This window comes from Parasteatoda tepidariorum, chromosome 9 (genome assembly GCF_982258835.1).
Source record: "Parasteatoda tepidariorum strain Cologne lab strain chromosome 9, Ptep-v5.0, whole genome shotgun sequence".
NCBI classification, from domain to species: Eukaryota; Metazoa; Arthropoda; class Arachnida; order Araneae; family Theridiidae; genus Parasteatoda; species Parasteatoda tepidariorum.
The window spans coordinates 91,972,700-91,997,201 of NC_141763.1; the positions used below are offsets into that span (position 1 = coordinate 91,972,700).

General features: G+C 32.0%; 1 protein-coding gene and 1 pseudogene across 2 annotated transcripts; both read right to left on the reverse strand.

Moving 5' to 3' along the window:
* Nucleotides 1–9,839: 9,839 nt before the first annotated feature.
* LOC107441730 (uncharacterized) lies at nucleotides 9,840–12,286 on the reverse strand (annotated as a pseudogene). Its single transcript, XR_015429416.1, has one exon. The product of XR_015429416.1 is annotated as an uncharacterized LOC107441730 (transcript).
* A 7,795-nt stretch (nucleotides 12,287–20,081) lies between these two features.
* On the reverse strand, nucleotides 20,082–24,227 carry LOC107441731 (uncharacterized). The gene has a single exon (XM_043044085.3). The coding sequence runs from the start codon at nucleotides 23,268–23,270 to the stop codon at nucleotides 22,173–22,175; it is 1,098 nt and encodes a 365-aa protein (XP_042900019.2). The 5' UTR covers nucleotides 23,271–24,227; the 3' UTR covers nucleotides 20,082–22,172.
* Between the last annotated feature and the right edge of the window lie 275 nt (nucleotides 24,228–24,502).

Sequence of the window (24,502 nt, forward strand, 5' to 3'; positions counted from 1 at the left end):
TGTCGACAAAAACCAAAAGCTCCTTGTTACGAGCTGAACTTGTTACAAATGGGCCAAGGAAATCCATATGCACAACTTCAAATGGGCGACTACCAGGTGGAATGGCATTAAGTTTACCTTGAGCTTTCCCACCTGGTACTTTTGTAAATGCACATACGACGCACTGTCGTATATGCTGCTTGATATAACTTGCCATACGAGGAAACCAAAACTGTTGACATATCATTTGAATTACTTTCTCAACTCCAAAATGACCAGAAAAGTCGTGGAAGCGAACAGCAAGATACTTTCTCATTGATTTTGGCATTACAAACAACTTTCGTGTCTTGTTTCTATCACCTGATTCATAATGGAGGCGATAAAGTATTCCGTTAATCAACTCGAAATTATCGGCTAGTTGTTTTTCTTCTAGTGATCTATTTGTCTTTATTTTTCTTAAGGAAAATACAATTTTTTGCAAATCTTGATCTTGTATGAGGGCTACCCTGTCTTCTTCAGTAGAGATGTAAAATACCGTAGGCTCTCTTGTTAGTTCTACAGGACTCGTAATGTCTATTTCATGCAATGGTGTGCAAATTCTTTCTTCAACTGGTGAACGACTAAGGGCATCTACATGAGCCATTTTAGTACCATCTCGGTGTTAAACATTATAATTAAATTCACTCAACAGTTCAGTCCATCTCGCTACCTGGGGTTTAATGTTCTTTTGCGTATTCAAGTATGTTATTGCTGAACAATCGGTGACTAATGTAAATTGCAAACCCAACAACAAAGGACGAAGTCTAGTCATTGACCATACCGCAGCTATCAGTTCTAAACGACTTGAATGATACTTTTCTTCTTCAGGAGTTGTTCGGCGACTTACGGAATAAACTAACTGAAAAGCACTAGACTTATTTCGTTGCAAGAGCATTCCAGCTAATCCAACAGAGCTTGCATCAGTGTGTAATTCAGTTTCATCGCGTGGATCAAATAGTTTCAACACTGGTCTCGATACTAATTTAGAACGTAAGTTTTCAAAAGCATCATTTTGATCATCAGTCCATGTGAACGATGAATTTTTCTTTAGCATCCTTGTGAGGGGTTCAGCAATTGAAGCATATCGTGTTATAAATCGGCGAAAGAAACTTGTTAAGCCAAGAAAACGACGCAATTCATCTTTGGTCTTAGGAGCGGGGTATTCAGCAATGGCAGCAAGTTTTCTTGGACCTGGTCGTATTCCATTTTTATCAATTACAAATCCCAAATACTCAATATCTGACATTCCGAATTCACATTTAGATAGCTTCAGTGTTACCCCAGCTTTTAGCAACTTTTCAAGTACTTGTCGAAGCTTCACTATCATATCATCAAAGCCGATCGAACCAAAGAATATATCGTCAATATAACACGATACACCGTTCCAAAGCAAATCACCCAAAGCTAATGACATCGCTCGCTGAAAAACAGGTGGTCCATTCGATAAGCCAAAAAACAAACGTGTAGGCTCATAATGTCCATCAGGAGTTGTAAAAGCTGCCTTTCGTGAGGATTCTTCATCCATTGCTATCTGATTAAATCCTTGACATGCATCAAGGATGCAGAATAAACTAAAACCAGACAGTCTTTCAAGCAAATCATCGATGCAGGGTAATGGAAATTTATCCTTAATAGTTTGTGAATTTAAATGTCTGTAGTCAATTACCATACGATGATCACCAGTTTTCTTAGATACAAGCAAAACAGGACTACTGTATTCAGAAGAACTGTCACGAATAACACCCTGATCTTTTAATTCTTGAACGATTTCTCTTAAAACTTGTCTCTCGTAGTTCGAAGCTCGGTAGGGTGAACGAGAAACAGGTTTACTACCTGGTGTCTCAATGATACGCATTATAGTATTATTAATGCATCCTAGTTCATCTTGTTTTAAAGCAAAACACAGCCTAAATTCATTTAACAAATCGCATAAAATTTGCTGCTGTTCCTTATTTATTGATGGTCCAATTTTAACACATTCTCTATCGATAGGATTTCGCACAATTTCTTTTGCTAATAAAACGGCTGGGGTTGAATCCGCATCTTCTTTAACCATTGAATTGTAACTATTTTCAGATACCAAATTTCCTCGCAAGATAACGCGATTTTTCTTTAATTGTAATTTTACGCTACTAGGATTCACGACGGGCACTTGGGATTTACCATCGTGGATAGCAAACGTAACATCCTTGCATAGACCATCTCGATCACTGCAGGAAATAAATCCGTTTTGAGATTTGCATGCACTGAAGACAGTTACCATTTGAACTGTACGCGGTTCAATCGCGCACTTTTCGAGGGTCTTCAACACAACCCTATCAGGCATTTCATTAATCTGGAAATCGTGCAAAAAATCCAGCTCTTCCACGTGAACTAACTTGGACCTGCCTTGATTTCTAACCATTATTATCTCGGGTGAGTCAATGATGTCGTTTCCGATGAGAACATCCGGGCCTTCAAATGTATCATCAGTTACTACATAAAACAGAACTTCCTTCAGCTTTACCCTGTCTATAGTCACATTAAGTATGATAATTCCTAGTGACTCCCTTACACCTCCAATACCTTGAATTCGTGTAACTATGTTTTTATGAATATTTTTATTAAGCGTTTGTGCAAAACTATATTTCAACATAGATATATATCAGCAGCGGTATCCATAAGAGCACTAGTATTTACTTCTTCTATGATAATATTCTTCGTTGTACTATTACTGGAACTAGGTAAAAACGAAACTGCATTGACTAATGGGAAAGACGCTCTCCTTGGACATTCCTTTGTACCATGTCCTTCTGTTTTGCAGGCAGTACAAAACTTTGGACGTTTTGGCTTTACACAATCACGGGCAAAATGCCCGGTATCATAACAATTGTAGCAAACAGTTTGATTATTAGTTGTACTTCGACTTGGCTCTGTTTGTTTGCCCTTGGCGATATTTTCTTCTTTCAAAAACTTATTGTTACTATATTTATTATTATACTGAATATGATTCTTAAAAACATCTTTGAGTTCAATAAATTCATCTACCTTTTCAGCTAATGTATAGGGTGAAATTATATGGGTCCACTGATCCAAGTAACGTTCTCGTATATCTGGCGGCACCCGAGCTTTCATTCGATCTGTGATGATCAGGTCTTTTAAACTCTCAAAACTACTTATTTTAAGTCCTGCAGTCCACCCATTAAAATACGTTTCAAGCTCGTGGTAATATTCTTTCCATGACTTTCCATCAGTATTCTCATGAGAATAAAAAAGTTGTCTAAATTTTTCAGGACTTAGTCTGTAGCACTTAAGCAAAAGAGATTTAACATAGTCATAATTTTCTGACTGTTCTTCTGGTTCTCTCATTATCATTTGGACAATTTCACTTGGTAACTGGTTAATTAAACATGCCATCCACAATGAACTTGGCATTTGTACTCTTTTCATTACTCTCTCAAAATGTACTAAATAAAGGCTGATATCCTCATTACTCGTAGAAAACTTTCTCAGTTGTGACTGCCAATCAACTTTTGGCGACGATGTTATTACTTCAGTTTCGACTGCTTCTGAAGTTTTAGCAGCAATATCTAACTTCTTGAGTTCCAATTCATGTTCCCGATCGGATTTTTCTTTTTCCAATGCATGTTGGCGATCGGCTTTTTCTTTTTCCAATGCATGTTGGCGATCGGCTTTTTCTTTTTCCAATGCATATGCATGTTGGCGATCGGCTTTTTCTTTCTCTTCTTGACGAAGGCGCTCGGCGTCTTCAACTAAATTTTCTACCATTCCTCGAACCATTTCTTCATCGTATTTCTCGCTATTCAATATTAACTTTCTCAAGTCAGGGATTTTCAAAGTAGTAGACGAAACATCTTCAGATAACTCATTAGCTACGTAACGTAACTGATCTTTGCGAAGTCGCGATAAAAATGCCATTTCAAACTCAAAACTCAAAATTAATTACAGTTGCCTGTTTATCCCACTTCTGATAATGTAAGAAACAACTTTTAAAAGAAAAACAAATCAATACTTTATTAAAATTTACACACACCGTTATTCTAAAAACTCAAAATCTATATCGTACACAAGAACTGCTGTTGCCAAAACATGGAATACTAAATATGCAATAAGAAAATAATTAATGTTCACGTGCACACTTTTACAGTAGCTATGAATTGTATAGTTGGTTTTAGTTGTCAGCTTGTATTATTTTGTTACTTATTATTCGATGGCTTTTTTTTTTTGTAAATTATTAATCTTCAGCTTGCTTTCCTTTTTTAATTATTAATTTTAATAGTCAGAGTAAATTCCTTACTTATTTTTTTATTTTAACATTTTATGCATATCAGAGACAGGACCATCACGGACAAAGATGTTTACACCATCAAAGCGTGGAAAAATTATAAAAAGTGGTACTCACTGAAACATTTTAAATATTCATTCACAACTAATAAAAGAAAATCCGCATGAAAGTGTCACTCAAATATGCGACAAAGTTACTACACTTTCTGGCTGTTCAAAAGAACACAATACTTATGATAATTTTATTCAGAACTATGGTAATTTAAGAGTATTTATAATTATTGTCCTATCAAGAGGATTGAAAAATAATTATTCAAAAAAAAAAAATGGGCATGAATGAAATAACCTGACTATGAGCAACAAAAAAACTATCTATTTTGTGTCGATATTTTATTACATACATAACAAAAACAGGGTTACTCAACATTAGAAACTTGATTGTTAAAAAAGTAGAACATATGAACATAAAACACAAAAGTTGAACATAAAATATGAGGATAAATCACTTCACATGAACATTAATATAATTGCTGCAAAACTAATTTGCTTTCAAAAAATTCTTAAAATATTAGAATAAATTTTATAGAATGTCTGTTACAAATTTTAAAAATTTTTTTCATTAAGAAACATGCAAATGCAATTTTAAAGTAAGATCATTTTATTTTAAATTGAATATAAACAAAACAAAAAATAGAAATATTTTGTAAAAGATATGGAAATTGTACTAAAAATAATAAATTTTAAAAAACATCTTTTTCTAAACTTCATTTCTGTATCCATTATGCTGTAATACACAGTATAAGTAGAAAATTAATTCATATATAAGTAATTAATTAATATAAGTATAAAATGTGCTAAACCATTAAAAGAAAAGAACTACAAATTAATATCACACACTTATACACAAAGATCTTATAACAAAAAAGTTATTTAACCTTTTCCAGGGGGCTGTGACAGCAGTTGTCACATCTGATCTTGGGTTCCACTGGTGGGCATGTGAGTCATGTGACACTTTCAGTTTAAGAATAGGGGAAGGAATCTCCTCCACAGTTAAAACAAAGGATCAAGTTACAGAGGGATGTGTTTTATTGTTTTAGTCAGTACATTTACCTTTTTAAGTTAAGGGGAGAAAAGTTTCTTTGCATTTCCCACCTATCTTCAAACATCTATTCCAAGCTTGGGTATTTTTTTGTTTGTCTGCCGTTTTCTGACTTCTTTAGTCAGTTTCAATGTTGCTAGTTTTTTGTTCTAGTTGTAAGTTTTTTTTTGGGGGGATAAATTAATTTCTTTATTACAAATATAATTTAGCGAATATTTTCAATTGTATATAAAAGATATGGAATAATCAGAATCGAAAAGAGCTGTTTTAAGTAAATTGAAATAAAATATCAAAGCAATATTTTTACATAAACTCAAATAAATAGTTTTTTTCAGGTTGTCTTTTAAATTCATGTTATAAAGTTATTGAAATTTTAAAATTTTGATTACTATAATTGCTGCAGTATAAAAAAATGTTTTTACATGATTTTAAATAAATATCCGCATTTCCGAAGAAAAATATATACATTTACTACTCAAAAGTATTCATTCATACTTAAGGATACATAAATATTTCCAATATCATATTTATAAATATATAATTTATAATACTAATGTATTTTCTATGTTTAGGAAATTGAAATCATAAAAGCTATTTTAAACTTTTTTCACAAAACCATTTTCCTTTGGTGGCAATTTTCATGTTTCTTTCCCACATTCTACACACAGTTCAACTTTTAGTTATAGGTTCTAGAAATTCTTTTAATATCTCAGTTTTGTAACTTTTTATAAGATTAAAGCTAAATTTTGGAACAATAAAATTATATAAATCTATTACATGAGTAAGTTGAAGTCAATTGTGAAAGACTATATTTTTAAAATAATGAAAAAGAGGAAGAAAAAAAATATTATATAAGCTACGCAGTTTCAATAAACTGCTTACTTTTCATGAAATTTACTGCAAAATAAAAGAAATGAGCCCGATTGTTTTATATTAATCAATTGCAACTGTAACACATTAACTGAAATATTTCTGAGTTTTCGCTTTTTTGGAACTATTTTAAAAAGACATAAGGTAAGTTGACGAAAAATATTGTAAAAATTTAGAACGCATTTTAGTTTCTAACTAAGAGTTCATGGGATAAATGTGTTTTAATTTTAGAGTTCCATTAACGCATCAAATATTTTTTAAATGAATAATTTAAACTATTATATACTACTTAGAAAATTAATTTAAAAATTCTGTATGATTATTTTTAAATAATTAACATAGTTATTATAGTTCATAATTTTTTTAAGAAATCTTAAAAATTTATAAAATAAAAAGAATTTATTTGATAACATAATTTTCAATCGAAATGATCTTGTTTTCTTAAAAAGAGAGGATCTTTCAAATTAGCTGGGAGTTAGGGCAAAATTATCCTCATTTATCAAAATTATCCTTTTTTATTTCATTATTATCAATAATAATAATAAATAAATGACTCAGATGAATAAAGAGAGAAATTATTTATCATTTATTGAAGTGACCGGTATTTTTCATAAATCGATAGATGAAAAAGATGGAAATAAAATAATTCAGTCAAAGAGTTAATATCAAATTAAATTTCCTATATTTTTTTTCCATCAGCTATGACTTAAATCCCTTCACTAATAACTCAGACTCAATTGACCTGCCTACAAAAATATGACATTACAACTATTTATGTTCTTTCCCAAAATTTATAATCTTTTGATAAAATTATAAATTTTCAGCAATGTTATAAAAACATTTTAAGTAAAATATTGATATTTATAATGTTTAATAAAGATATTTATAATTAACTAAATTAAGACCACGAAAAAGAACTCTTTATGCATATAAGAATAGATTCAAAGAAAAATTGATTTTACTTGAGAAAAAAAAAGGCTTCTCTGCACTATGACCAAATTTCACTGCATGATAAATCTCAGGAAAAACTGATTTCACACTTATAACATACTAATCCTATAAATGCAAAAGAGCATGATCTATCTGTTATTTATGTGAAAAATGAACATAAAACGAGCTTTTCTCTTTGATCTTCGAAATTTCCAATGTTTTTTTAACTCAATAAAAGAGTGTTTATGATCAATGTATACCCCATTAGCTTGTTTATTTCTTGCGGAAACATATAAATAAACCAATCGTTTTGATATGGCATCAAGGAGCTTATAAAAAATAGGTGGTATACCCATCACATAACTTTAATAACTTATATAAATAACACCAGCGATACCAAACTAAAATTTTCTAAATCTGAATTAACTGTTGAAAAAATATCTCAAAGAACAAAGTTTTTTTTTAACTATTCCTCAAATGCGTAATAATATTTTTACATTTTAAGCAGTAAAATGTTTCATAATAATACATTGAAAGTATTCATGTAAAACAGTGAGCAATGACATACCACAATTACAATAATTTTAAAGTAAATATATGATGGAAAATGTTTGATAGAACGAAAATAAAAAGCTTTTTAAATAATCTTGAAATCAAACGTGCGAAAGATAAAAAATTCAATATAATTACTCTCATGATGGAGATTTTAATTATATTGTTATAATTATTGGATATTGACATTGTAATCTATATATATATATATATATATATATATATATAAAACAATAAAATGAGGAAATTGTGATACACCACACTAAATATGAATGTTTGTAAAACACCATAAATTGTCAACATATGACATTCGGAATGCAGTTTTTGCACTAAATCGTGAAAAACCACCAAAGAAGTTTTCCCGCGCTTTTTCAGAAAAATGGGAATCCACGAGGTATTTCTATTATCCTGAACTGTGGTGGTATAAAAGATAGCTAATGACGTTTAGAATAACAGAGGGAGAATAAAACTCTCGGAGATGTTTAACATCCATCACATGACTTGTTTTAGGGGTTAGCGGTTCCCCTTCTTGAATTCATCCCCCAGTCTCAGAAAGAGCCCACCAGAGGATCTAAATCTCTTATTTTTGCGCCCACGTGAAAAGGTAAAGGAATATTCATGAATTGGGCAGCTACTAAAAATGACACATTAAAAAACATTTGCATATTTCTTTACTAAATTTAATTATTTAGTTAAAAAGTGTTTATAATAAAAACAATAACATTAAAAAAAAACTTTTATAAAAAAAAAATTTAAAAAAAAAAAAACTTAACTCTATACCTTTCTCAATTATAATGCATTATAATTTATTTAAAAATAATGTAAATCTTCTTTCCTCTGATATATAACTGGTGATGAAGTAATGTTATCCAGCATACAAAGTTACAAATTTCAATTAAGATGCATTTGTAAAGCTTGTGAAGATTAGTGCTACTTCAGAAACACTTATTGCATATATTACTAGAATAAGGTTCCTCATGAGTATGAACTCTAATGTAAATATTTAGATCAGAATTATTGAAAATTCATTTAATTCAATTCATTTTGAAAATTCATCTAAAATATAGCGTATCACTTTTCAGAAAATGATTGTGTTTAGTAAGAGGACAGTTTTGAGATAAACTCTAATTACATTATGCTACAGAAAAAAGGTTTTTTCATTAATGTAAAGACAAACAGAAAAAGCGAAGTCAAACTTTTGAAATGAACTCTTTTTACATATGCTAATGCTACAGAAATGAAGTTTTTCATAGGTATGAATACAACTGTGATTACCTGGATAGTCTTTAAGTAAAAAATAATTTTTACAAATACAAGAATATAGCTTCTATAGATAGAATATAGCTAGATATACAAGGAGTGATCAAATGAAGAGGTCCGAAACCACGTAAAAAAGTAACAGTTAAGTATTTGCATATTCCGCCATGGGAAAACGTTGCAAGGCATCTCCAGATGCGATTGGAGTCTCTGACAGGGGCTTGGAGCATGCGCAGGAGAGAGCAGGGGCTCTTATCAAAAGCGGCGTCCAAATGATGCGGCAGTCCGCATGAGGAACAGAAACTCCAGCACAGAAAAACCATTAACTCCTATATGTACTGTGAGACACTCCGACGCTTACACAGGTTCATCAAGAACAAAAGACCGGGGCTGCTCACGGAGGGTGTGGTTCTGCTCCATGATAACGCGCGCCCACACGTCTCCAGATTCACACACGTGGAACTGGTTAAGTTCAAATGGGAGATGTTGGACCATTCGCCCTACAGTACGGACATGTCTCCCTACGATTTCCATGTGTTTGGTTCACTGAAGAAACACCTGAAAGGGAAGTGCTTCAGCTCGAACGGCGTACTCAAGGACTGGTGCTGTGAAGGACTGGGCCTCGTCACGGCCACAGGAATTCAGGGAACAAGAAATTCTGCGGCTTATTCATCAGTGGGATCGTTTTGCTCACGCCTATGGTGTATATTTTGAATAAAGTCTACATTTGTACCCACCGTGTCGTTTCGTACCTTTTCATTTGATCACCCCTTGTATTATCTCCGTCTGAAAAACTCTTATTACATAATATAAGAGTAAGGTTTCTCACCAGTATGAACACGACTGTGTTTAGTCAGTGTACTTCTTTCTGAAAAACTTTTATTACATATGCTACAAGATTAAGGTTTCTCACCAGCATGAATACGACTGTGTTTAGTCAGTGTACTTCTTTCTGAAAAACTTTTATTACATATGCTACAAGAATAAGGTTTTTCACCAGTATGAATACGACTGTGTTTAGTCAGTGTACTTCTTTCTGAAAAACTTTTATTACATATGCTACAAGATTAAGGTTTCTCACCAGCATGAATACGACTGTGTTTAGTCAGTGTACTTCTTTCTGAAAAACTTTTATTACATATGCTACAAGAATAAGGTTTTTCACCAGTATGAATACGACTGTGTTTAGTCAGTGTACTTCTTTCTGAAAAACTTTTATTACATATGCTACAAGAATAAGGTTTTTCACCAGTATGAATACGACTGTGTTTAGTCAGTGTACTTCTTTCTGAAAAACTTTTATTACATATGCTACAAGAATAAGGTTTTTCACCAGTATGAACAAGACGGTGTTTAGTCAGTTTACTTCTGTCTGAAAAACTCTTATTACATATGCTACAAGAATAAGGTTTTTCACCAGTATGAATACGACTGTGTTTAGTCAGTGTACTTCTTTCTGAAAAACTTTTATTACATATGCTACAAGAATAAGGTTTTTCACCAGTATGAATACGACTGTGTTTAGTCAGTGTACTTCCTTCTGAAAAACTTTTATTACATATGCTACAAGAATAAGGTTTTTCACCAGTATGAACAAGACAGTGTTTAGTCAGTTTACTTCTGTCTGAAAAACTCTTATTACATATACTACAAGAATAAGGTTTTTCACCAGTATGAATACGGCAGTGTCTCATCAGATGGCATTTTCGTGAAAAACTGTTATTACATATACTACAAGAATAAGGTTTTTCACCAGAATGAACAAGTCTGTGATTAGTCAGATTATCTCTTCGTGAGAAACTCTTTTTACAAATACCACAAGAATAAGGTTTCTCCTCAGTATGAAATCGACTGTGTTCAGTCAGTTTATCTCTTTGTGAGAAATTCTTTTTACATATACCACAAGAATAAGGTTTCTCCTCAGTATGAAATCGACTGTGTTCAGTCAGTTTATCTCTTTGTGAGAAACTCTTATTACATGTACTACAAGAATAAGGTTTTTCACCAGTATGAATACGGCAGTGTCTCATCAGATGGCCTTTTTGTGAAAAACTGTTATTACATATACTACAAGAATAAGGTTTTTCACCAGAATGAACAAGTCTGTGATTAGTCAGTTTATTTCTTCGTGAGAAACTCTTTTTACATATACCACAAGAATAAGGTTTCTCCCCAGTATGAAATCGACTGTGCTCAGTCAGTTTATCCCTTCGTGAGAAACTCTTTTTACATATACCACAAGAATAAGGTTTCTCCCCAGTATGAAATTTAATGTGTTGAGTCAAATTATTTCTAAGTGAAAAACTTTTATTACATATACTACAAGAATAAGGTTTTTCACCAGTATGAACAAGACTGTGTTTAATCAAATTACCTCTACATGAAAAACTTTTATTACATATACCACAAGAATAAGATTTTCTTACAAGATGAATAACACTATGTTCAATAAGTTTATTTTTCTGAGAAAAACTTTTTTTTCCCATGCTGCATGAACAAGGTTTCTCAACTGAGAGCAGAAAAATGTGAACAATTTGATGAAAAGTAGTGCAAGAAATAAATTTCTAGTTAATATAAAAAGTATTAACTATCGGTCACTCTTGCTTACTCGAAATTTTTTTATCACATACACTACCAGAGTACTAAGCAACTACTTATTCACTACATAAACTACAAACATTAAATTACTTTGTATAGAATTATTTTTGTGTTAGAGCATCATTATCTCTATGACACACATTACACAGACATTATTTGCTGGTAGTGTCCGAACATAGAATGTTACTACCAAATAAAGTGATATTGTCTTTAATGAAATTTTCTTCTGTCAGGAAGCATTTAACACACACTGCATGAATAGTTTATTAATAATATAAATCGTTCAAGAAAATCATTTCCAGCGACATAAAGAAGATAATATATGAGATAAGAAGATAATATAAAATATAAAGATCTGCATGGAAATAACCTTACAAAAGCATTTTCTATACTTTTTCCCATTACTATTACAGGGAATTTACTTTATATTGATAGAGTTTTTTGATAGGCAGGTTTATATAGTCGAGTATATATAAGACAGTTTTATTGCCCTGTAAGAATATATCTTCGAAATTTAAATAGGACATTAAGTAATGAATAAAGACGAAACAATTTAATGAAGTCTTCCTTTACACAATTGGGGTTAATAAAAATCTTCCTCAGTATAGGTGAGGTAGTCTGTTTATAAAGTTGTTTACGTTATTAGTCGCTTATTTCTACTATTCTGATCTCCAGGTTCTTGGAACAGTTTATGACCAGTAGCATAACCAGTAGTATGACCAGTAGCACTTATCGCATTCTTAAAAGAGCATTTTTACTGTATGGCAGAAAATCGCATATACGATTTCTTACCAGTAGCATTAGTCATCACGAGCTGGAAGTATGTTTGGAGGGAGAAAGCGTCGATCGCTCTACTACGTTAATGTGAGCGATTCAAAGCTTGTCCTATTTTTATTTAGATTTTTTTATTTAAGAAGATTATGAAAGGATCCTTTCTGGATTATAATTACAAGGAACAATTGTATCAAAGGTGAATCGAAAAATTTCTATACTATGCACTTTAAACATGAGCTGTTTACTATTTTAGTCTCTAAGCTCTATTTAGTCTCTTTATTTATATAAGTGAATTTATATAATATTATATATTTATATAAGTACTATTTTAGTCTCTTTATTTATATAAGTGAAAGTAGAACATTTTATTAGGAATGTTTTCGTTTAGTATTGTTATATAACATTGTTCGTATCTAATATTTTAACACCGAATGTGAGCCAAATCAGGAGCAAGAATTTATTTCTCCAATGACGGTAACAAACTTCACTTTCCCCTGGGAAACTATGCCACCGTTTTTCAGGGTGAGGTCTATACCATTATCTTGTGCTGCGAGTTATGCTTAGACAAGGGATATCAAAATACGACTATCCGCATCTGTTCTGACAGTCAGGCTGCTCTCCTATCACTGTCAAGGTGTAAATTCACCTCTTTGTTACTGTGGGAATGCTTCTCGGTCCTCTGTGACCTGTCCGCTCATAACAAGGTATCCCTGCATTGGGTACATGACCTGGACATATGGGTATTTTTGGAAATGATGATGAAGCAGCACGGGCTGGCTCTAATGCAATTTTCTGGGGCCCTGAACCTGCGCTGGGAATTTCCCCCTCCTCATTTAGGGCAGCCATTTTCAAGCTCTACGGCAAGATTGCCCATGAGCAATAGCGCGCTGCTGGCGGTCAGAGACAAGCTAAGGAGCTGAATCGAGACTGTGCTAGTGTATACGTCAAAAGGAGCTCTTAAAGTTTAATAGAAACAGTATAAGGAAGATCATAGGTCTTCTTACTGGTCACTGTATCCTCAGGAGACACCTACACATTATGGGAATAGAAGCCAATTCTCTTTGTCGGGGTTGTCATCTAGAAGAAGAGACATCACGACACATACTTTGCGTCAATGCCTGGGAACTGCAAGATGTTCCTGTAAGGTGCTTGCTGAACTTTATTTCAGCTATAGGGCTTTCTTGCTAATCACGACTAGGGTTTGGGTGCAATACACCTCTGGTCGATGTGCCCTGCTCGTCAGAGCTGCCCAACCTCTAAGTCTAGTCTAGTCTAACTAGTGGGTTGTGCCCCCTGCTCTCTAACGCACGCCAACCCCCGAAAATTGGTACACAATCTTATAATGGTTTGCTTTGCAAACCAAGCTCGCTTCTATCTTAGGTACATTGCAAATACACAAAATTCTAAGAATTCAAAACAATCATTCAAATCCATATAAAAACTTTTTTTTTTAAAAAAAATTACATATCTTTTGTAAATACTAAGTCATTAAAATGAATTTGAACTCAAATAAATGACATGTAATTCGTTAAACCTATTAGAAATGTGCCATAGTATAAAATCTTAAAGCGTAACAGCACGACTGAGACTCATTTTTCAATGAATAACTAATAACAATAATAAAACAAATAAATTCGTGATATAAATCAAAAATAGTCAAATAAATTCGCAATATATAAATTCGTGAAAAAAAGCGCTGTCGACAAAATACTAAAATAGAGATCCATCGACAAAGACTACTCACTTCTGCCTAGCTTAAGGTTATTTCAGTTTCCGTTTTTAAAAGCGCTATACGTTGAGCCACCTCAGCTAGATTCGGCATGTGGCATTTTTAGCGGCAATCATTGGTCGATTTTCTAGCGTTGCCATTCGCATTCGGGGAGTTGTAATGAGGCTTTTTTTGTCGCCGTGTAAGAGAAATATATATGTTACGGCCAAAGCCCGAAGTCCGGCCAGATCACGAATTGGCCGGCCCTCTTGGCCAAAGTCCGAATTTTTTTTTTACTACGCGAAGTGGCCGAGGATGGCTGGCCAAAGTCCGAAATAATTGAAACGATCAATGAATATTTTACCTTGGCGGCCTTCTATAATTATATAAATAATTCTTATAAATCTTCTGATTTAAAAATAAAAAAAATAGAAGTTTTTAAGTTGTCTATTAAATAATCATTAATTTAATAATCATTATTAAATTGTCTATTTAATTGTCATGTATACCAAAGGTTTAGTCACATTAGGTCTAGTTAAGTACCACTGCCCGGTATACCCTACACTGATGTTTTTTTAAGGTTCAGTGCCACTGCCCGGTATACATTTCCCCGGTATATCCTACACTGATGTTTTTTTAAGGTCAAGTGCCCCTGTCCGGTATACATTTACCCGGTTTGCCTGGTATAATGATTTTTTCTTCCAACTTTGGCCCATGCCAATTCGCGATTTGTGCGGTCCATTCCCGAAATCAAGAAAAATTTCGGACTTTGGCCAGCTAATTTACAGCGTTCTTGGCCAAATCACGATCTGGCCGGCAAGATCGCGAATTGGCCGACTTCGGGCTTTGGCCGTAACATATATATAGATTATTTTTATTTTATAATTAATTGAGATGGATGGCGTTTTCAATATAAATGTAAAAAATAACAATCTCGAGCTCGGTACCTGCTCTAGTTCCGGTTAAAAAGTTTGCAGGCTACTTACTACATGTTATTCTGAGAGCCGACATTTTCAAACAAATAATTTTGTTTTCATCAAAAGAAGTAAATTAGATGATTTCTGAGCTCAAATCTGCTGTATTTCATAAGATATTAATGTTATTAAGTAATTCTGGAGAGTTTAAAGTGAAAATTTGTTGTAGTTATTTACAGATATATTGTAAAAAAAGATGACATGGTTGCTAGATTTTGAATAACTCGCTTTTTGGCAGTCGTGATTTAGTCTCTTTCCATTTGTTTATTAATGTTTGTTCTTGTTGCAAGCTGTGCACCATCTTACGTCAGTGTTAACACTTTCAACATTGTAAATACAAGTATCGTTAGCATCGTAAAAACAAGTAATAAGTAATCATATACCATGTTTGCAAGAATCTCAAAACACAATGATGCTAAATGGCTTTAAAATACAACGGAAACAGTAACCCGGAAATTTAGGCGGTATCGAGCTTGCAGCGTTCCCTAGTGTAGAAAACACCATATTATCAATTTTGAATGTCATCGGCAATGTAAAAAAAAAAAAAAAAAAAAAATCGGAATCTTTATGTAAGAAAACTAGATCATATAATATAGCAAGTGATTTTCTGACTTAGAAAATTAGATCACATTAATGGTTGCTTGCTTGTTGTTTATTTGCGTTGCACTAGAGCTGCACAATGGGCTATTGGCGACGGTCTGGGAAACATCCCGGAGGATGATCCGAAGACATGCCATCACAATTTTGATCCTCTGCGGAGGGGATGGCACCCCGCTTCGGTAGCCCGAAGACCTGCGTGCGATTTCGAGCACTTTACGGTAGCACAGTTTAACGAGGACACATACCGCACACCCTCGGTCCCTACGCCGACTGATCCAAGTGGTCACCCACCCGCACACTAACCGCAACCAGTGATGCTTGACTTCGCTGATCTGCTGGCATGGGTGCAAGTTGGAAAAAAGGCCAAGAATGAAATTTTTTTAACTGAAATACCTAACATACACAATACCCCCTCGACCTATGCAAAATGTCTGAGAAAGCTTTACCATAATACATCAAGTTTAAATACTGTACAAAAGATATTTATTCATTTCTCCTTTGATAAAATAACAACAGGACATAAGAAAGTAGACCAAACCAATAACGTAGACCTGAAAAATATTTTTCAGTAGTATAGAGAGTAGGCCTAAAAGTATTTTTAAGAACAGAAAAAAAAATTTCCGTCTTGGAGTCGGGTCTTGTTTCCGTCCGCGGACGTTTTCGAAAGACGGAAATCCGTCCTGGGGACGGAAGACTTGCACCCATGTCTGCTGGGAACCGTGTCTTAACGATCAGTCCACTGCGGGACCCACATTAATGGAAAACGGTTTTTATGTTAGAGAAACACAAAATTTAATTGTGATCTTACCCTAGATCTTCAATTCTGGCGCATGAATGGGAAAAAGAGATCTGTCAATGCTCTCCGATAAATTGTCCCTTAGCTCAAGCGTCTTCAGAAAACGAAGTGGTGCAAAAATATCTGCTCATTTATTTGACACTTCAGAATTCGAACAGCAATCACTCTTCCATTTGCAACTCTCCCGCAATCGGAATGCAAATAAAGCAACGTTGACCGTATTGCCACTTCAATTATGGTAATCACGAAGTGCAGACGATATTGTAAGTTTCGAAATAAGACAGGAAAACGTACTTTCTCTGAATAAACATGTTTTTTTTTTAGACAGATTCGGATTTCAGACCCTAAAATATAGGGGCTAGATGGTATCTCGGAAATATGGTTCCAATCGTTCGGTCAGGAAAGCACTCCAAAGTTTGGACCACTTAATGTTAATTTTATTTTTTACTTATTTCGCTATATCTCGAGAATTTTGTAAGCAAATTGGAAACCTTTGCCCACAATTTTAAAATTCGTTTATCCAAATATAATTTTAGGCGAAAAATAACTTTTTTTAAAATATTTATTTTTTTAAATATTTTATTTAAAAATGGTCAAAAAATTTTTAAACTGTAAGGTACAGAATTTTTTGTCATTTTTAAGAATATAACCCCGCACAGCAAAATACAAAATTTGAGCGAAATCGATCGAGCGGAACTATTTGAGCGAAATCCATCAAAGAAGTTCCTAAGAAATCAAATTTTGAATTTTGCCATGAAAAAATATAATCTTTAAAATGATACAAAGCATTGTATCCCTGACAATTGGATAAATAATCTTTATAATTAGATAAAAAAATTTCAATTAACTTAAAAAGTTCTAAAGATATAGCACGATATGCAAAAATGAAAATAAACAATAAAGGGTGCAAACTTTGGACCACATTCAGAATCGAATTCGTCGAAAAAAACATATGTTTATTCAGAGATAGTAATTACCTCATATGAGAACTGAAAGGATTACACAACAGGAGAAAAATGAAAAGCAATAACATTTAGAATATCACCATGGGAATACCATAACAGAAGCCGAAAAGTATTTTACGGGAATAACGTCCTAAAAATTGAACGGGACAAACATTAAGCGAATTAAAGTGGAGGTATGGACATTCATGGCAGCTTCAAAAAGGGGGCATTACCGTGATTCAGGGCGGGAGTAGTTTCTGCTGTTGGCAGTTAATTACCGCAAACAGCCATACCTCGACTGCTCCAAGAGAAAAGAACTTAATCAATACTTTCGGAAAAAATAAAATTTCAAAAAAAGCTAGAGCTACATTCATAAATAAAATTGGCTATTTCAGTACGTCAAATTCTAGTTTGTAATTGCATCCCTGCAGCCAGCATAGTGGTGCGCATGATCCTTTGTGCGACAAGTGTAGCATTTTGATTTGTTCATTTACATCGCACTAGAGCTGAACAATGGGCTATTGGCGACGGTCAGGGAAATATCCCTGAGGATAATCCGAAGATATTCCATCACAATTTCGATCCTCTACAGATGGACCTGCACGCGAACTCGGACACTTCACGGTAGAACAGTTTAACGAGGATCAATACCACACACCCTCGGTCCCTACGCAGACTGATCCAAGTGGTAACTCCCCTGCACACTGACCGCAACCAGTGATGCTTGACTTCAGTGATCTGCTGGGAGCAGTGTCTCAACGATCAGTCCACTGCGGGACACAACAAGTTTAATAGTTTTGCGACAAGTTTCAAACCAATAAACAAATGCTATTTTTTTTAAAAAAATTATTTCCTCATATTCCCTGAGTATTTTTCTACAAACATATTGTGATTTGACAATTCTCGAACTCTTATAATTTCTATGCAGCAAAACAAAGCTCAACACTCACAATTGCAGCAGTTTGCACAATTTTTTTTAATTCAGAGAGATATTTTCGATAACCAAGTAATATTTTGAAATGCTTTTGTAAATAATACAATTTGTTGTTAAATAATTAACAATAAAAAATTACGATAGTTTATTCTTGGTGTATTGAAAATGGAGTTGAACAAATAAAGGTTCCACTCCTTCAATAGCTTAGAAACCAGCTAGGCTTGAATTCGGTTTTGTAGGGTTGGAGGACTGCTAGAAGAATTGTATTCGACTTCGTTACCATTCAAACTTATTCCATTACCTATAATAATAATAGAAACACTTATGGTTTTTGATATTTTAATAAACTTCTCAAGAAATACTAAGTTAATTCTATAATTTCAGAAATGGTTAGGTCATGCGATTTTTTATGCTTATCAATAAATTTTACAGCTTTCAGGGATTTGAAAAGCCCTTGAAATATTTTTGAAAACACTGTACTTGAAAATACAACAATAAGCTTGTAACTTGTATTTATTAGTTTGGTAATTATTAGCAATTATTGCATAAAATTTCCCAAACTTAGCTTTAATACTAATAAAAGTATGGCCTTATTTATATATAAAAATTTTTTTAATTTATTTTGTCTTTATTGGCTATAACTCCAATATGAATATCTTGAAAATTCACAAAGCTTCTAGTAATATTCTAAATAGTACTTGTATTTTTAAAAGAAACCTCTAAATAATACAGGGTTTTAAGGAAATTTCATTTTGCCTCATAAGACGAAATTAAACAACAAATGATACCTTACAATAGTACACTGAAATGTGATGATATAAAGAAAGAAAGCATACTTTCATGGAGGATGATCTCCCAAAATGCTGCTGTCATTTCAAATAAATCTTATTGAATAGTACAAAATAAAATTTGGGGGGAAACTCATTCAGAGCTTTCTTTTAAAAAGTGCAAAAACTGATTAGAAAATAGCTAAAAACTTTATAAATGTTCAAGATATTCGAATTAATCTTTTTCATAAGACACTGAATGCAATTCGATGCGACATTTTATTAAGAAAATTTTTTTTTTACTTTTTCTCAGGGCATGCGAAGTATGTAAGAACTACTTTAAATGCTCAGATCTTCCGCAATTTTATCTTTAACTTTAAAATAATAATTTGCTTAATAATTAAAAACTGTTCTGAAAATTTTTTTGATAATTTTTTTATATTATAGCCAAATTTTTGTTTTACATATATATTTATGCTAGGTTTACGAAATTTAATTCAACTATTGAAAATAACAACCGATGTAATCAAAGCAAGTTACAAGTTAATGGCTATATTTTTCTGTCATAGAGTGATCAAAAATACTTGTTTAGTTCCTAATTTATTATCACTCCCTTAAGCCTGTGAAAGCTTTGAAACTTATTAATAAGTATGAGAAATTACCTGACATAAACATCTCTAAATAACAAAATAATTCTCTCAGTACTTTTCGAGATATTTAAAAAAATTTCAAAAACTGAAAGTGTTTCCTCCATTACTATAGAGCAGTGTAAGCTGTACTAAATAATTTGGAAAGGTGATCAAGCTCACTGCTAAAGGCGGTTAGTACTCAATACTTTTGATAATTTTATTCAGAACTATGGCAATTTAAGAGTATTTATAATTATTTTAATATCAAGTAAATTGAAAAATAATTATTAAAAAAAAATGGACATGAATGAAATGAACATGACTATGAGCAACAAAAAAACTACCTATTTTGTGACGATATTTTATTACATACAAAAACTAGGTTATTCAACATTAGAAACTTGATTAATAAGAAAGTTGAACATTTACATAAAATAGGAGGATAAATTACTTCAAATGAACATTATTATAATAACTACAGCACTAATTTGCTTTCAAAAAATTCTTAAAAAATAAGAATAAATTTTATAGAATGTCTGTTACAAATTTTTCATTAGGAAATTCGCAAATGCAATTTTAATGTAACGGGATTTTATATTAATTGAATGTAAACAAAAAAAATAAAATAATATTTGTACCAGATATGGAAATTGTACTAAAAATAATAAACTTTAAAAAACATCTTTCATAATTTTTCTAAACTTTATTTCTGTATCCGTTATGCCGCAAAACACAGTATAAGCATAAATTAAATAAAGAGCATTTTATTTTAATGACATATAAAAAAAAATAGAAATATTCATCACAAAATATTGAAAATGTGCTGAACCATTTTAAGAAAAGAACTACAAATTAATATCACACACTTACACATAAAGACCTTATAACAAAAAAGTTATTAAAGGAGTATTCATGAATTGGGCAGCTATTAAAAAACGATATTAAAAACATTTGCACATTTCCTTATTTAATTATTTAGTAAATAGTGTTAGGAATTTAAAAAAAAAAAAAAATTGATTTACTAGTTTTTATTATCTTTTTAACGATTTGAGTTATCTTTTGCGTTCCTTAAAAGTTTGGTTGAATATAGGTTCTCAAATGTTAAAATGTGATTAAAAAACAAGAAGTTGATTTTATGAAGCAATCTATACCACTTTCTCTATACCTTTCTCAATCATAATGTAACCTAATCTATTTAAAAACAATGTAAACCTTTCCTTAAATCATATCAAAAATATTTTGCATTTAAAAGAAATAAAATTTTTTAATTATGTGTGCTAGATAGGATTCATTAAGTAAAACATGCTGCATGTTATTTTGATTAAAAATTTCAATTAAAAAAAATGAATATTATCTTCAACTTGGTACTCTAATGCTGAGAGAATAAATAACAATTTATGATTTTGTCAAGTATAACTGGTGGGTAAGTGATGTTATATATAACAGGTGATAAAGTAATGTTATCCAGCATACAAAGTTACAATTTCCAATTAAGATGCGTTTGTAAAACTGTATTTTAATTAAAATTCTTAACTTTTCTATACTGAAGTTTTTTTTATAAGCACTACTTATAAATAAACACAAGAAAGGAAAAATGATGAAAACTAAAAGATAAAATTTAAAACTATTTGAAAAGAAAATGCTTAATTAATTCCAATAGAATGTTTTTAGTCAGATGACATTTCAGTTAAATATATATATATAATACGGATAGGTTAATACACAGTACGGATATGACTGTGTTCAGTCATTCTACTGTATAGTGAAAATCTATTTTACACATGCTGCAATAATTCATAACTTACACCAGTAAGAGTCAGAATATGATAAGTTAAAGAAAAATCTCTTTGGACATATATGAGAAGAATAAGGTTCCCCACCAGGATCAATAAGCATATGGTTAGTAAGATTAGTTCTTGTTCAGAAACACTTATTGCATATATTACTAGAATAAGGTTCCTCACGAGTATGAACTTTAATGTAAATATTTAGATCAGAATTATTGAAAAATCATTTAAAATATACTTCTAAAATATGGTGCATCACTTTTCTGAAAAAGATTGTGTTTAGTAAGAGGACATTTTTGAGGTAAATTCATATTACATTATGCTACAACAAAAAGGTTTCCTCACTAACTAGAAGACAAACAGAAAGAGCAAAGTCAATCTTTTGAGAAAAGCTCTTTTTGTATATGCTACAAAAATAAAGTTTTTCATAGGTATGAATACAAATGTGATTATCTGGACAGTCCTTAAGTAAAAAATAATTTTTACAAATACAAAAATATAGGTTTCTAAACAGTGTAAGCAAGAATCCGTTTAGCCACATGATCTATTGTCGAATGCTTTTTTTTTTTTCATATACCAAAAAAATAAGGTTTCTTGCCAGTATGAACACAAATGTGCTTAGATACATTACCTCTGTCTGAAAAACTCTTATTACAAAACACAAGAATAAGGTTTCTCCCCAGTATGAACACGACTGTGCTTAGTCAGTGCTCTTCTTTCAGAAAAACTCTTATTACATGTACTACAAGAATAAGGTTTTTCACCAGTATGAAGAAGACTGTGTTTAGTCAGTGTACTTTTATCTGAAAAACTCTTATTACATATACTACACGAATAAGGTTTTTCACCAGTATGAACACGACTGTGCTTAGTCAGTGTACTTTTTTCTGAAAAACTTTTATTACATATGCTGCAAGAATAAGGTTTTTCCCCAGTATGAACAAGACGGTGTTTAGTCAGTGTACTTCTATCTGAAAAACTTTTATTACATATGCTACAAGAATAAGGTTTTTCACCAGTATGAACACGACAGTGTTTAGTCAGTGCACTTCTTTCCGAAAAACTTTTATTACATATGCTACAAGAATAAGGTTTTTCACCAGTATGAACAAGACTGTGTGTAGTCAGTGTACTTCTATCTGAATAACTTTTATTACATATGCTACAAGAATAAGGTTTTTCACCAGTATGAACAAGACTGTGTGTAGTCAGTGTACTTCTATCTGAATAACTTTTATTACATATGCTACAAGAATAAGGTTTTTCACCAGTATGAACAAAATTGTGTTTAGTCAGTGTACTTTTTACTGAAAAACTCTTATTACATATGCTACAAGAATAAGGTTTTTCACCTGTATGAACACGGCAGTGTTTTATCATGTGGTATTTTTGTGAAAAACTTTTGTTACATATACCACAAGAATAAGGTTTTTCATCAGTATGAAGAAGGCTGTGTCTATTCAGCGTTCTTTTATATGAAAAACTCTTATTACATATACTACAAGAATAAGGTTTCTCACTAGTATGAAATAGACTGTGTTCAGTCAGTCTATCTCTTCGTGAGAAACTCTCATTACATATACTACAAGAATAAGGTCTCTCACCAGTATGAACACGACTGTGTGTCGTCAAATTATGTCTAAGTGAAAAACTTTTATTACATATATCACAAGAATAAGATTTTCTTACAGGATAATTAACACTATGTTCAATAAAATTACTTTTCTGAGAAAAACTTTTTTCCCCCATACTGCATGAACAATTTGATGAAAAATTCTGATTACATGTACTGCAAGATATAAATTTCTAGTTAATATAAAAAGTATTAACCATCGGTCACTATCGTCTTCTTTAAAAAATTATATCGCATATACACTACCAGGGAACTAAGCAACTACTTATTAACCACACTTGGAAACTTATAAGCACATCAACTACAAACATTAAATTTTTTTGTACGAAATTATTTTTGAGTTAGAACGTCATTATCAGTATGACAAACATTACACAGACATTATTTGCTGCTAGTATCCGAACATAGAATGTAACTATCACATAAAGTGATATTGTCTTTAATGATATTTTCTTCTGTCAGGAAGCATTTAACACACACTGCATGAATAGCTTATTAATAATATAAATCATAAAGGAAACATATTCTGCTTACTGTCAGCACGAAGAATATATATATATATATATTTTTAATCATTTCCAGCCACATTTACTTCCCATATAAAGAAGACAATATATGAAAATAATATATGAATATGATTTGCATGGAAACAACCTTTTTAAAGCACTTTTCGATATTTTTTTACCATTACTATGAGGGCAATTTACTTTATATTGGTAGGGTTTTTGATTGGAAGGTTTATACAGTTGAGTATATATAAGAGAGTTTTATTACATTTCATACCCCAGTACGAATATATCTTCGGAATTTGAATAGGACATTAAGTAATGAATGAAGACAAAACAAATTTATAAAACCTTCCTTTACACAAATGGGGTTAATAAAAATCATCCTCAGTATAAGTGAGATAGCCTGTTTTAATTTAGTTTATCTCAGTAAAAAGTTTTTAAACAAACAAGTGCAAAATTGCGGTAGACGGAAAAAGTTGTTTACGTTATTGGTCGCTTATTTCTATTCACACGATCTTCAGGATTTTGGAAAAGTTTATGACCAGTAGATGTCGCTATTACTGAATATAAGCTTATGGGTCTCTATCTTTTAAGGAATTGGTAACTAATTTTAAACCATAGTTTCTACTACAGAATGGCAACAAGGAAATGATAACGTCGGATCAATGGGCTTTTCGCATTGTGATTGGCTGTTGACTATCACTCATGGTTGCAAGAATTTGGGAAGTTATCGCGTTTATTGTGAATTAAAATAAAAATTTCAATAATTTTGTGCACGCCTGTCTGTGTTCTCGCGTAATCTCGTATTTGGTGTGATGAAACAATTGGTTCATTGATGG

Excerpts from the sequence above, each read along its gene's own strand:
- LOC107441731 (XM_043044085.3), bottom strand. The coding sequence starts at position 23,270 with ATGGGGGAAAAAAGTTTTTCTCAGAAAAGTAATTTTATTGAACATAGT.